Below are 13,549 nucleotides of genomic sequence, written 5' to 3'. Positions count from 1 at the left end.
GATCATTGTTTTTAATATTCTCTAAAAAGACTTCAAATAGGAAGGGAGCTACTTGTTCAGAAAATAATTTGTAAAATTCTGATGTAATTCCATCAACACCTGATGATTTATTATTCTTTAGATGTTTGATAAACTGTATAATATCTTCAACTTTGATGGGTTCATCACACTGTTTAGATTCTATATCACTGATAGAGTTAACATTATTCAGTGAGTCAAAAAACATCTGTGGATTCCTGACAGTACGTAGAGCTATACCATTTTCTGTAAAGAATTGCTACAGTATTTAGCGATTCATTTTTGGTCATCCTTAATAACACCACCTTAGTCCAATAACTTTTATTTTGAACGCCATGACGTGTGTATTCACGTTGAAGGAAATCTTATTCACGTCCGGGTCAGATTGTTTCCAGCATTTTCCCAAACAGCTGATCTGGTCTATACATTTCAACTGTGAAGACTAAAGAAATAACGACATATTTGATCATTAATATGGATTTCTTAAAAGCTGAAATCGCGAGGAAGAGAAAACTAATTGTAGACAAAGATCTTATTGATGTGAGTTACTGCTAGCTAGTATGTTTACTAGTCAGCTAGCTAAATTGAGCTAGCTAGAGTTGCTTTAAGTTAGCTAGGCTAGGATAACTAGCTAGGTTGCTTGGCGTGGGCAAGGGAACGTTTAATATCATTTTTACTCAAAATAGTAACTAGCTAGCCAACGTTAGCTTAAAGTACAAGTTGGGTGAGCCTGCGTCATGATACAATTAAGAGCTATATGGCTCTAAGGTTAGCGGCATGCGTGCGCCATCTAACGTTATCTTCGCTTAGTTTCAAGAGCTCAACTACGTTAGTTAGCTAAGTATTATTTTTTACTTGTGAGATTAAAATGTTGCCTTCGTTGCATCTTATTGTTGACATGCGGTGTTAATGAATCTATTCACAGGATTCAAAGAAATACTTCAAACGATCCGATCTTGCCCGAAAAGAAGAAGATGAGTATTTCGAAAGATGTGGCTACAAGGTAATATCACAGCGTTTCTATTTTTAAATATTTTTTTAACAGCGTTTCTAAACCTAGAGGCGAGATTTCAGGGAAAGCTTGTGAAGGAGACTAAAGAAAGGTGTATGCATGCTTTCCAGCCGGAAGAGCTCGTACATATATTATGACGTTTTAGACTTTGGAGACTTTTTTGTTGTTGTTGACGCAACCCGAAGTCTACGCCACTTCGTCGGTGATTGGTCAACAGTAGAGATTCTTCAGGGAAGTCTGTCATTCAATGAGGGACTACTCATTTTCATGCCAATTGTTTTCATTGAGAAATAGTGCACCAAATGTCTTGAAGTACAATTGTGTGGCTAAGGTATTCTTTGGCAAAAACTCAATAAGTCATTAATTTACTTATCTTTGTTTAATTCAGATTATTTTATGGAAGTGTGTACTGGCTACGGTGTCTCAAAATGGACAAACAGTAGTATTTGAAAAATGAGGGGGGGAAAAGCACAAGGTCTTAAAGGAGTATGCGAGCACACTTGTTTGGTTCTCCTAGTTGACTTCGGCCAGCCGAACGGAAGCATGCCTTTAGTAGATCATTCCGGGGTTTGGGATTTGAAGTAAAAAACAATAAAAAATAATAATACTTACCAGGTAAGTTGACTGAGAACACGTTCTCATTTACATCAATGACCTGGAGAATAGTTACAGGGGATGAATGAGCCAATTGGAAGCTGGGGATGATTAGGTGGCCATGATGGTATGAGGGCCAGATTGGGAATTTAGCCAGGACACCGGGGTTATCACCCCTACTTTGATAAATGTTATGGGAACTTTAGTGACCACAGAGAGTCAGGACACCTGTTAAATGCCCCGTCGAAAGACGGCACCCTACACAGGGCAATGTCCCCAATCACTGCCCTAGGGCGTTGGGATATTATTGTTTTAGACCAGAGGAAAGAGTGCCTCCTACTGGCCCTCCAACACCACTTCCAGCAGCATCTGGTCTCCCATCCAGGATCAAACCTGCTTAGCTTCAGAGGAAAGCCAGCATTGGGATGCAGGGTGATATGCTGCTGGATTAAGTCAATGAGAGAAGTGAAATTCTTCCTTAGTTATTCATTTTCTCAATCTAAATGTGATTTAGTACGGTTCTAGGAACACAAATCCCTCTACTTTCATATCACATCAAAATGCACTTACTGTGCTGTTTTGAGACGGTTTTAACAGTTGCCACCGACAGTATTTTTCAGTGACAACACGTTTGTGGCCGCCTTCTGTTTACACACAGGTGTTCGGAGACGCCGATGTAGTCCCTCTGTCTTGTCTGTTTTCTGTAAACAAGTGCTGTAACATGGAAATATGGCCATGTGGGAACCCTAACCCTATAAAAGTATCAGTTTTGTTTTTTGAAAATGTCTCACTGAGATGAAAGATAAGGTCCTTCTTATTCTAAAACCGTACCGCAAGCGATGCGTGGTAATGTTCAGACTGAGCGCCGAGGCTCTTAACAAACCTCCCCTGTACAGAAGACGCCTTCATCCAATGACTGTTATGTGTAATGTAATAGAACTGCGAGTCATGATCAAAGGCTAGTTATAGCCCATTGTCTGTTCTCTCTTATTCTCTCTCCCTTGTGCCCTTCATCTTACTCCTTGTTTCGAGATTCTCCTTTCCTCTCTGTCTGCCACCTTCTTCCATTCCCTTCCTCCTCCCCTTCCTATCTCTGCACTGTCTGTTCAATCTCCACTTTTTTTTCTTCCCTCAGTGACTTGTTTTCAGAGTTTCAGTGCAGCCTATGACTAGACCCCCTTACAGGGTTGTGTGGTAGTGTTTTTCTGATGTTGCATAGCCTGTGTTGACTGTGCTCTCTTCCCACCTTGTGAACGCTGCCCTGCAGGTTCAGAAAGAGGCACCTGAGAGACAGGTAGGGGATGATGGCACAGCAAAGGCAGGGAGCATGTCTCGAGGATGATCGACCGTAGGCAGTGGTGTGTCCCAAAAATCTTGCAAAGCTCCCCTTTCCGCTGCTTCTTCCCTTCAATTCTACCTGTCTGCAAGGACTTGATAGGAGTTTAAAATATGGAGGAAATGTATCTAGCAGCAAGCTAGCTATATACAGTCCAAAAATAACCCATTCCCTAGTTCTTTCCTCCAGGCTGCTTCAATGTTACCTGAATGTAAGCACAGTGTAAAAATACATTATGATTGCTCCACCCATCCTTCCAATAGGCTTAGAGCTTCAGTCATGTTGCTTAAACCTGTGAATTTAAGTGGTGGATGTGTGGGTTGTATTCAGTCCCTTCACTGATCAGTTGTCTGGAAGGAGAGGGGGCAAGGAATGGAGAGTTGGGACATAGCCATGTTGAGCATGAGTTTAGGCTCTGTCAGTTTATCCTTTTGCTTTTTTAAGTTTTGGGTTAATCAGGCTTTGCCTCTTATATTTCAAATGAGTTTGATATGGGCCTTTGTAGCAGAAACAACTTTCAGTTTTTTTCCCTGTTTTTTGTGTTTGCAGGTTTTGCCTTATTTTGAGAATCGCTCATGTGTGGGGAGAACTGCATTTCAATTCAGCTGACTAATACAGCTCTAAATGTGCCTATAAAGTGGGTTTTAGCTTACAAATGCAGCACCTGCATCTGACTTGGATTCTTTGTGCATTTTGGGGGCTTTTGTGGTGTACTTTCTGTTGTTGTTGATTGTGCTCTTCCTAGAAACACAATCTTAAGGTGAAGAGATGCATGTGCTTCTAAAAGCATGACCCATCAGTAGGGTTGCACATTTTGGGGAATATTCAGAGGTGGAAACTTTCCGTGGGAATTAACGGGAATATATGGGAATTAACATTAATGCATTGGATATATTTACCATATCATATGGAGACAAACATAGAAGGTTTATCTTATAAGTAGACATGATTAAATCCTAACAATATAAATAAAAAACAATTAGTTACGAATTGAACTTTAATTAAATGAGTTGACTCTTCACATGGGATAATTTCCCTGAACAACAAAAGGGAATGTTGAATGATCCCCAATGATCCATCGCACCTACCCCCCAAAAAAACATTTTCAACATACATCTGTAAAATAAACTTCCTCTCAGGCTTCTATGTCTTCTCCCTGGACCTCCTCATGTCCACCTCTTGAACATCAGACTCTGAGGCCTCATATTCACTGTCACTTTCCAACCTTGTTGAGGATGGCTCGTTGTCAGGCTCAAAAAGCCTCAAATTTGCCCGGGTGGCCACCAATTTTTCAACCCTTGTATTGGTCAGCCTGGTGTGTGTGTGTTCCCAAACAAGGACCAGTTGCGGCTGTAGTTGGTGGGATTTGGAGGATCATGGAGGCAACAGGAGAAAGAGCCTCAATCCCTTCCATCCGGTGGCTGATGAGATACAGTTGAAGTCGGAAGTTTACATACACTTAGGTTGGAGTCATTAAAACTCGTTTTTCAACCACTCCACAAATTTCTTGTTAACAAACTATAGTTTTGGCAAGTCAGTTAGGACATCTACTAATTTTCCCAACAATTGTTAACAGACAGATTATTTCACCTATAATTCACTGTATCACAATTCCAGTGGGTCAGAAGTTTATAAAAACTGAGTTGACTGTACCTTTAAGCAGCTTGGAAAATTCCAGAAAATGATGTCATGGCTTTAGAAGCTTCTGATAGGCTAATTGACATAATTTGAGTCAATTGGAGGTGTACCTGTGGATGTATTTCAAGGCCTACCTTCAAACTCACTGCCTCTTTGCTTGACATCATGGGAAAATCAAAAGAAATCAGCCAAGACATCAGAAAAAAAATTGTAGACCTCCACAAGTCTGGTTCTTCCTTGGGAGCAATTTCCAAACGCCTGAAGGTACAACGTTCATCTGTACAAACAATAGTATGCAAGTATAAACACCATGGGACCACGCAGCCATCATACCACCTAGGAAGGAGACGCGTTCTGTCTCCTAGAGATGAACGTACGTTGGTGCGAAAAGGGCAAATCAATCCCAGAACAACAGCAAAGGACCTTGTGAAGATGCTGGAGGAAACAGGTAGAAAAGTATCTATATCCACAGTAAAACGAGTCCTATATCGACATAACCTGAAAGGCCGCTCAGCAAGGAAGAAGCCACTGCTCCAAAACTGCCATAAGAAAGCCAGACTACAGTTTGCAACTGCACATGGGGACAAAGATAGTACTTTTTGGAGAAATGTCCTCTTGTCTGATGAAACAAAAGTAGAACTGTTTGGCCATAATGACCATTGTTATGTTTGGAGGAAAAAGGGGGATGCTTGCAAGCTGAAGAACACCATCCCAACCGTGAAGCACGGGGGTGGCAGCATCATGTTGTGGGGGTGCTTTGCTGCAGGAGGGACTGGTGCACTTCACAAAATAGATGGCATCATGAGGCAGAAAAATGATGTAGATATATTGAAGCAACATCTCAAGACATCAGTCAGGAAGTTAAAGCTTGGTCGCAAATGGGCCTTCCAAATGGACAATGACCCTAAGCATACTTCCAAAGTTGTTGCAAAATTACTTAAGGACAACAAAGTCAAGGTATTGGAGTGGCCATCACAAAGCCCTGACCTCAATCCTATAGAAAATTTGTGGGCCGAACTGAAAAAGCGTGTGCGAGCGAGGAGGCCTACAAACCTGATTCGGTTACCCCAGCTCTGTCAGGAGGAATGGGCCAAAATTCACCCAACTTATTGTGGGAACCTTGTGGAAGGCTACCCAAAACGTTTGACCCAAGTTAAGCAATTTATAGGCAATGCTACCAAATACTAATTGAGTATGTGAACTTCTGGCCCACTGGAAATGTGATGATAGAAATAAAAGCTGAAATAAATCATTCTCTCTACTATTCTGACATTTCACATTCTTAAAATAAAGTGGTGATCCTAACTGAGCTAAGACAGTGCATTTTGACTAGGATTAAATGTCAGGAATTGTGAAACTGAGTTAACTGTATTTACCAAAGGTGTATGTAAACTTTCGACTTCCAACTGAATGTTGGCACGACTGCCATATTACATCTCCATCCCAAAGCTCTTGCTTGGAAGTGCACTTTGCCAGACTGCCAAGAACCTTGCTCTCATCCAGGCCAAGGTGGCGAGACGACACTGAAGTGATGGCAAGATAGGTCTTGTTGATATTTTCATCAGACAGGATACTCTTGCCAGCATGCTTGGGGTTCAACATGTACACTGTGGCGTGTATGGGCTTCAGGTAGAGAAGTCTTCACGTTTTTGATGTATTTCAGAACTACAGTTTCCTCTGCTTGGAGCAACAGTGAAGTGGGCAGGGCAGGATGGATTTCTTCTCTTACATATGCAAGCAGATTCTGAACATCAGACAGGATGGCATTGTCTCCCTCAATCCGTGCAATGGCTACTGCTATAGGTTTCCGGCTGCTTACCACACTCTCCCAAAATACATAATCCAGGAGGATCCTCTTGATGGGGCTGTCCATATCGGCAGACTGTGATATGGCCGTTTCTTGGAGAGCCTCCTTCCCCTCCAGGAGACTGTCAAACATGATGACAACACCACCCCAACGGGTGTTGCCGGACAGCTTCAATGTGGTGTTCTTATTCTCTCTTTGCTTGATGAGGTAGATTGCTGCTATAACTTGATGACCCTTCACATACCTAACCATTTCCTTGGCTCTCTTGTAGAGTGTATCCATTGTTTTCAGTGCCATGATGTCCTTGAGGAGCAGATTCAGTGCATGAGCAGCACAGCCAATGGGTGTGATGTGAGGGTAGGACTCCTCCACTTTAGACCAAGCAGCCTTCATGGTCGCAGCATTGTCTGTCACCAGTGCAAATACCTTCTGTGGTCCAAGGTCATTGGTGACTGCCTTCAGCTCATCTGCAATGTAGAGACCGGTGTGTCTGTTGTCCCTTGTGTCTGTGTTCTTGTAGAATACTGGTTGAGGGGTGGAGATGTAGTTAATTATTCCTTGCCCACGAACATTCGACCACCCATCAGAGATGATTGCAATAGTCTGCTTTCTCTAATTTGCTTGACTTTCACTTGAACTCTGAACTCTGCATCCAGCACATTAGTAGATGAAGCATGTCTTGTTGGAGGTGTGTATCCTGAGTGAAGAACATTCAGAAATCTCTTCCAATATACATTGCCTGTGAGCATCAGAGGTGAACCAGTTGCATGCAAGGCATTCATCAGCATTTCTCTGACTATGTTCATCCAATGAGTCAAAAACACTTCAGATTCCAGGAGGACCATGAGCTGTTGCTACCGATAAGGTGCTGATTCATCATTTTCACCTCGAACAGAAGTAGAGGGACTTTTGTCAGGTTGCTTGTTGTGAACGCTGAGGGAACTTTATGCACTTTGCCAGATTCTGCATCTTTGTTGCATTCTTCACATATTTGGCACAGTATTTGCAAATGTACACAGCTTTTCCTTCTACATTAGCTGCAGTGAAATGTCTCCACACATCAGATAGTGCCTGTGGCATTTTCCTGTAAAGATTAGATTTTTTTTTTTTTTTTAAAACAACATACATGGAATTGTACAGATAAATAGTTAAGCAGTTAGGTTAAACAACTCCTTTTGTAAGATGAATGTCTTAAAATGAAACATGTATGGAAACCGGTGAATTGACACTCAGTTAGCAGGCTCAAGCAAGCTAAAACCCACATGGTAGCAAAAACTAATCAGCAGAAATTAACAAGTTAGAAATGATTTAAACACACTTTGCTGTAGGCTACTATTTACTAGTTAACAAAAATCATGTATGTTATAAAATATATTCACACCACCCAGTATTGTAATCAAAACTTACCAAAAGGCATGTAGTCTTTGGCTCAGACAGTAGTAGTGTGGGCTCAATAGCATCTCATTAGTGTGCAAGATCATGAGAATCAGCTGTACATGTGATGGAAGAATGCACTGTGCATGCAGAGGGTTGCAAATCTATTGAATTGGGGATAGTTTAACCAAAATATGCCACAAGACCTAGAATTGCCTTATGTGTATCCCACAAAGGTTCACTGTTATAGGCTAACTTTCTTTAATGAATTTAAGCAAAATACCCGGGCTTAATTTCCCATGGAAAATTTCCGGAAAGTTTCTGACCCTTTGCAACCCAACCCGACGTATATTTGAAAGATGAAATTGCTATGCAGTGGTTTAATCATTTTAAAACATGATTTTTAACAGCCATGAAGATGGTCTACATGCAACAGTTTTTTTCCTATGTTCATGCTGCTTTGAAATGGTATGATGGATTTGTATACCATCATACATTGGTTTGAGACATTGGTTTGCTTTGGAAGAGACTGCTGGTCCCAGGTGAGTCAGTAGCAATAGATAATGTCTCTGCATGACAGTACGGAGTGAGCACGCTCTACTGCTTCTGCTGGCATTTTAGCTGTTTGTGAGGATGATTATGATAAAACATTTCGCCAGCTGAGAGAGAGGAGGTTTCACTCTCGCCAAAACCTGTCCAAAATAAGCCCAATGCGTTTCTATGGGCTTATTTTGGACCTAAGCTTGTCGACTGCCTTCCTGCCAACTCCTATTGTTAGGACGGAGATATGAGCACCTTTTCATTATATATACAGATCTCTAGTGAGAGCCAATAGTAATGGAGACCTCTGAGTTTTGCCTCTAGAGCCCCACAGTGGAGGTGTCATAATACTTATAAAACCTAGCGGTCAAACAGGGAAATGGTTCCAATCGTTTTTCCACTATTCATTTTTCTCATAGCGCTTATTTTAACTTATTCTAAAATTCCCTGTGTTTTGTGTATCCTTACCCTGGCGTGACGTTTTGATAGCCATGTAACCATTTATCAATATATTAGTCTTTACTCAATTAGCATTTTTAAATAGCATCAAAGTAGACATGCAAAACAACATCCTTGCAAGCTTCTGCATGTCATCTCCAGCTGACACCTTTTGCTAACAGGTATTGTGTCAATTTAAAACTTGCACAAGACAGTTCATAAAATTGTAAATGTAAGAAATTTCGCCAATTTATTCAGTACTACATTTAGCTAATATTAGAATCTCTGGATTAATTTACCTTTGCCTTGATTGGGCAGTCTCAGCCAGATCATGGCATTTGTAGCTCTTTATGCTAGCCTAATTAGCATTTTTGGAGGTAAATACAGGTGAATAGATAAATCACATTGTCAAAGAAAGATTTACACGGTTATCAAAACTCCATGCCAGGTTAAGCCTATATGAACGGCCCTTATTTTAAGTGTTCCTAAAATCCCCTTTGGGAAAAATTATTGGAACCTGTTTGAATGCTGGTTATTATGACTCATACTGTGGTACACTATAGCAGTGAAAACAGGAAACTGACCCATGTCCCTCTCTCTCCCTTTTACCTCTGTGTTATCTCAAAGATGGAGAAGAAAGAAGAGAAGGCTGATCCCTCCACCTCATCCAATAGCACGTTAGAGTTGGAGCTGACTGAGGAGAAGCTGCCAATGTCGCTCTCCCGGCAGGAGGTGAGTCGGCCAATCAGAGCTGGTTTTATTGTGTCAAGCCTCCTGGGTTCTGTTCATTTGGTATGAACAGGGAGGAGACGTGCTTGTTTGTTTGTTTGTCCAGGTGATCCGGCGGCTGAGGGAGCGAGGGGAACCGGTGCGTCTGTTTGCAGAGTCAGACTATGAGGCCTTCCAGAGGCTCAGGAAGATTGAGATTCTCGCTCCGGAAGTCAACAAGGTAACATCCTGTCACTGTTATGAGGCAGGGTGGTGGTGCGAACTTGCTCTTTGTTTTTGTGGTGGGTTTTATATTGTTTTTGTAAGGTTAAAGAAGTGATGGACACAGACTTTTAAGCACTCACCTCTCATTGTCCTTGGTACTGTTGTGTACATGCTAGCCCAGAACATTATGTGACTTTTCGGGCACTGACAACCTGTGATGTAAAGATGATCACCTGTGTTACTGTGTATTCTCTGGGCAGGGTTTGAGGAATGACCTGAAGGCAGCCATGGATAAGATTGATGCACAGTACCTGAATGAGATCGTAGGGGGCACTGGGGAGCCAGGCGAGGTGGACACACAATTCGACCTAAGAGTACACGAGGCAGACACAACCATCGAGGAGTTGGAGGTACACAGCGACTGGGGAGTCACTAAAGCCACTATATTTGTCCTTAACTCAGGGTTGAAGGGCTACATTTTAATCCACAATTGTAAATAAAAAGTGCTGAATGTCCCTCTTCTACCACAGTCCAAACAAAGTCCTATGTGTCAATGCGTCATAAGAACACTGTATTCCCTTTGTCCTCTTGTTTGGTATTTGTTGTCCTATAGGCTCTGGGTAAATCTCTGGGAACGGGAGATGACAATGGGGACCAGGATGTCATCGACAAAGTCCTTAGGGTGAGACTGAGAGGGTTATGCTCTGCTTTTTACTTCAGGGAGAGTTGTTTACTAATTCAACAGTTGCTGATGTGATCTCTATCCAGTGTTGTAATTATTTATTGTAATGCTGTGATGGAGATATAAAAAAAATTATAATGTTTGTGTGCTGACATGGTTGTGTTATGGTCAGTAGTTTCTTGGCAGTTGTGGATATAGTTTGTTGTGGTCTGTAGTTCCTGCTGGGAGTCTGGGCGAAGGACCTGAACGGTCGAGAGGACCACGTGAAGCGCAGCGTCCAGGGCAAGCTGGCCAGCGCCACCCAGAAACAGACTGAGTCCTACCTCAAACCGCTATTCCGGAAACTACGCAAGAAGGTGTGTTCACCTCAGGGAACTGCCCTCTGTGAAATGAGTGTGGTGGATATGGTCTTGTTTATTGTCATTCTCTATTTTTTTAGAGTTTGCCAGCAGACATCAAAGAATCAATCACAGACATCATTAAATTCATGCTGCAGAGAGAATATGTAAAGGTATTGAACTTGTTTTCTACCTGTTGTCACTTATATTGGGTGTTTTGTGTTTAGTATGATTGGTAATAGTGTGTGTCATGTAACTAAACTAAGATTGGGCAGTTGTCCTTAAACTGTGCTTGTCTGTTCCAGGCGAACGATGCATACCTGCAGATGGCCATTGGTAATGCCCCCTGGCCCATCGGGGTGACCATGGTGGGCATCCACGCCCGTACGGGGCGAGAGAAGATATTCTCCAAACACGTGGCCCACGTCCTCAACGACGAGACCCAGAGAAAATACATCCAGGTTAGGACCTCTGGGTTAACCTCTGAATATAACTTGGATCAAAGATGACCCCTAACCTCTGGGTTAACCCAAATAGAGTAGCAGAAGTAAGATAGCTGACTGCTCAGCCTTCTTGTGAAAATATCTTAACGTCTGCTCTCTTCAACAGGGACTGAAAAGGTTGATGACTATCTGCCAGAAACACTTCTCCACAGACCCCTCAAAGTGCGTGGAGTACAATGCCCTGTAGTACACTGACCGTCTACACCTGTGGTCAACAAGCCTTGTCTTAGAGTCCTGGGGTGCGCAGGCATTTGTTTCAACCTAGCACTACAGCACCTAATTCAATTGATTATGGTCTTGATGATCATAAAATACGTTGAATCAGGTGCGCCAGTGTTGGGTTGGATGGAAAGCATGCCTGTATACTTTGTAGTCTTACAGGATCAGGATTGGTATCACGTCTGTGGAAGTCACAACAGCTGAGGAAGTCTCTGTACTTCTGTCTACATACCTGTCAATGGAGATCCAGCTGTTCATGTATATTTGGAGGCTCACTTTTTGCCACTGTTTACTGTTTTGGGTTGCTTTTTTTTTTAGGGTGTACAGGTTAGTATTTTCCTTGTTACTCAAATGAACGAACATGCCGTGTAAATATCCCTTCTAAGATTAGTCTTTCTCCAGTGTGCTAGTTCTATATCTTTGTAAGAATGGCCATGATGTGTAAGTTTTATTATGCAAAGCTTTGAAAAAATAAGCTTTAAATTCAAGAATGAGAAAACAGCAGTTGAAACCTGTCAAAGTATACATCTTACCTGTGTGAAAGGTAAACTGTCTTCTTATTAATGCAATAAATATATCTAAATTCAAGGGTGTTTGGTGTCAGTCACTTTTCATTCCTTTATTAAGAAGTAATATTATTTAGAGAATACATTTTGATGGAACTTTTAGATAACTGCAAATGTTCCCTAGCTTTATAATGTCGCAATGCACAAGATCATTAAATGAGAAGCGCCATTTTAAACGAAGGGCAAAGTTTGCTATACAGCTGTAAAATGATTAATCTATAATCTCCAGAAGCCAACAGCAGAGCCAATGTTTATTATACACTTGTCTGTCTACAGAGCAACGCATTGCTGCAGATCTTTACATGCTGACCAGACACTGCGTGAATGTTGCAAGATAAATTTACACATGTTAACAAACGTTGCTCGTGGACGTCTGTGTGGCCAGGCGCAAATCGTGCCTCTCCCATCTCATTGGTTTTTAGGAGCATATACCCATGTGATTGAAAGATGAATTGAGGTTCACGCTCCAGTCAGTTGTGGTAATTGTAAGAATTTGTAAGATTTTCTACTTAGTGTGCCTCTAACATGCACCAAGCTAACAAACGTTATTACCATGAATTGCAGCTATTACACATGTTTTCCACTAACCAACTAGTTATGTCTCAATGCAGCTTACACAAGCAAACTGATGTTTCCACTTGCAGCACATAACAGGAACTGGCCCAACCACAAGCCTACGGGGGCCCCATCTCGTGATAACAGCAACAGTGTCTGGCATGCTCGACCCTGTGAAAACAGGAACACACACATATATGCCATAGCTTATCCAAGGCACTCACACCCAGATTTAGAGCTTTGATAGAAACTCAACATCATCAGAACATTGCGCAAGATCGCAGGAAGACGCATGAACAGATGGAGCCAATCGACGGTGACAACACCTGGACCTGAGCCAACCAGAGGACCAGGACTTCAAGACTCAACCTACTTTCTGTGTTGTATAAAACATGTAAACAAACTGTTTTAGGGGCTCTCTTCCGCTGGCTCCCTCAGAGCTACTGGAACGAGTCCGTGCACGCTGTACCAAATATCTTCACTCTGAATAAACTATCGCTTGTCATATAATTTAGCGCCTTGTCCGAATCAGTCCTTGACCGACTCTCCCTTCTACTCATTCCATCACCAACATAATGCACCTTTAAAGTTGGTTGCCAACTGCTATATAATGTCCAAAGAAAAAACCCGAAGGAGGAGAGATTACGAGAAACAAATTTGGTTGACTGTTAATCTGTGGATGAATTGTAGGAGTAGAGGACCTTGGGCATTTCAGGTAAAATAACAACCCAAATGTATATCCCAGGGCAAATGATCTAACAACGGCTAGCTAAATTGCCATACATGTTTAATGCTTTTCGACCTGTCCCCAAATTAATATAGTAGGTTCAGAGTTAGTTTTGATATTTCAACCTGCATGACCTGATCGCATCTGGTGTGGGGGGACAAAATCAACATGTTAGACCTTTGCGCCACTCCGCAGCAAATGTAAAAACGTTTTTAAAGACGTTCGGACCTTCAAACTTCAATAGCTCGCAAACGATTTGAGCTACATAC

General features: G+C 41.9%; 1 protein-coding gene across 2 annotated transcripts; it reads left to right on the top strand.

Moving 5' to 3' along the window:
* The first annotated feature begins 359 nt into the window (after positions 1 to 359).
* On the top strand, positions 360 to 12,020 carry prpf18 (PRP18 pre-mRNA processing factor 18 homolog (yeast)). Of its 2 annotated transcripts, XM_014124963.3 has the most exons (11): positions 376 to 558; positions 944 to 1,021; positions 2,892 to 2,918; positions 9,385 to 9,489; positions 9,593 to 9,706; positions 9,951 to 10,100; positions 10,304 to 10,372; positions 10,588 to 10,728; positions 10,812 to 10,883; positions 11,016 to 11,171; positions 11,320 to 12,020. In XM_014124963.3, exons 1-11 carry the CDS (start codon positions 493 to 495, stop codon positions 11,398 to 11,400), a joined length of 1,059 nt encoding a protein of 352 aa, XP_013980438.1. In that variant the 5' UTR covers positions 376 to 492; the 3' UTR covers positions 11,401 to 12,020. The 2 variants fall into 2 exon arrangements, with proteins under 2 accessions (XP_013980439.1, XP_013980438.1); XM_014124964.3 differs by lacking the exon at positions 2,892 to 2,918 and having other exon boundaries at positions 360 to 558.
* The last annotated feature ends 1,529 nt before the right edge of the window (positions 12,021 to 13,549 follow it).

The sequence above is a fragment of the Salmo salar genome, chromosome 10 (genome assembly GCF_965601325.2).
Source record: "Salmo salar chromosome 10, fSalSal1, whole genome shotgun sequence".
In the NCBI taxonomy this organism is placed as follows: Eukaryota; Metazoa; Chordata; class Actinopteri; order Salmoniformes; family Salmonidae; genus Salmo; species Salmo salar.
The sequence above is the reverse complement of the archived record's forward strand: the minus strand, read 5'-3'. Positions and strand labels throughout refer to the sequence as shown.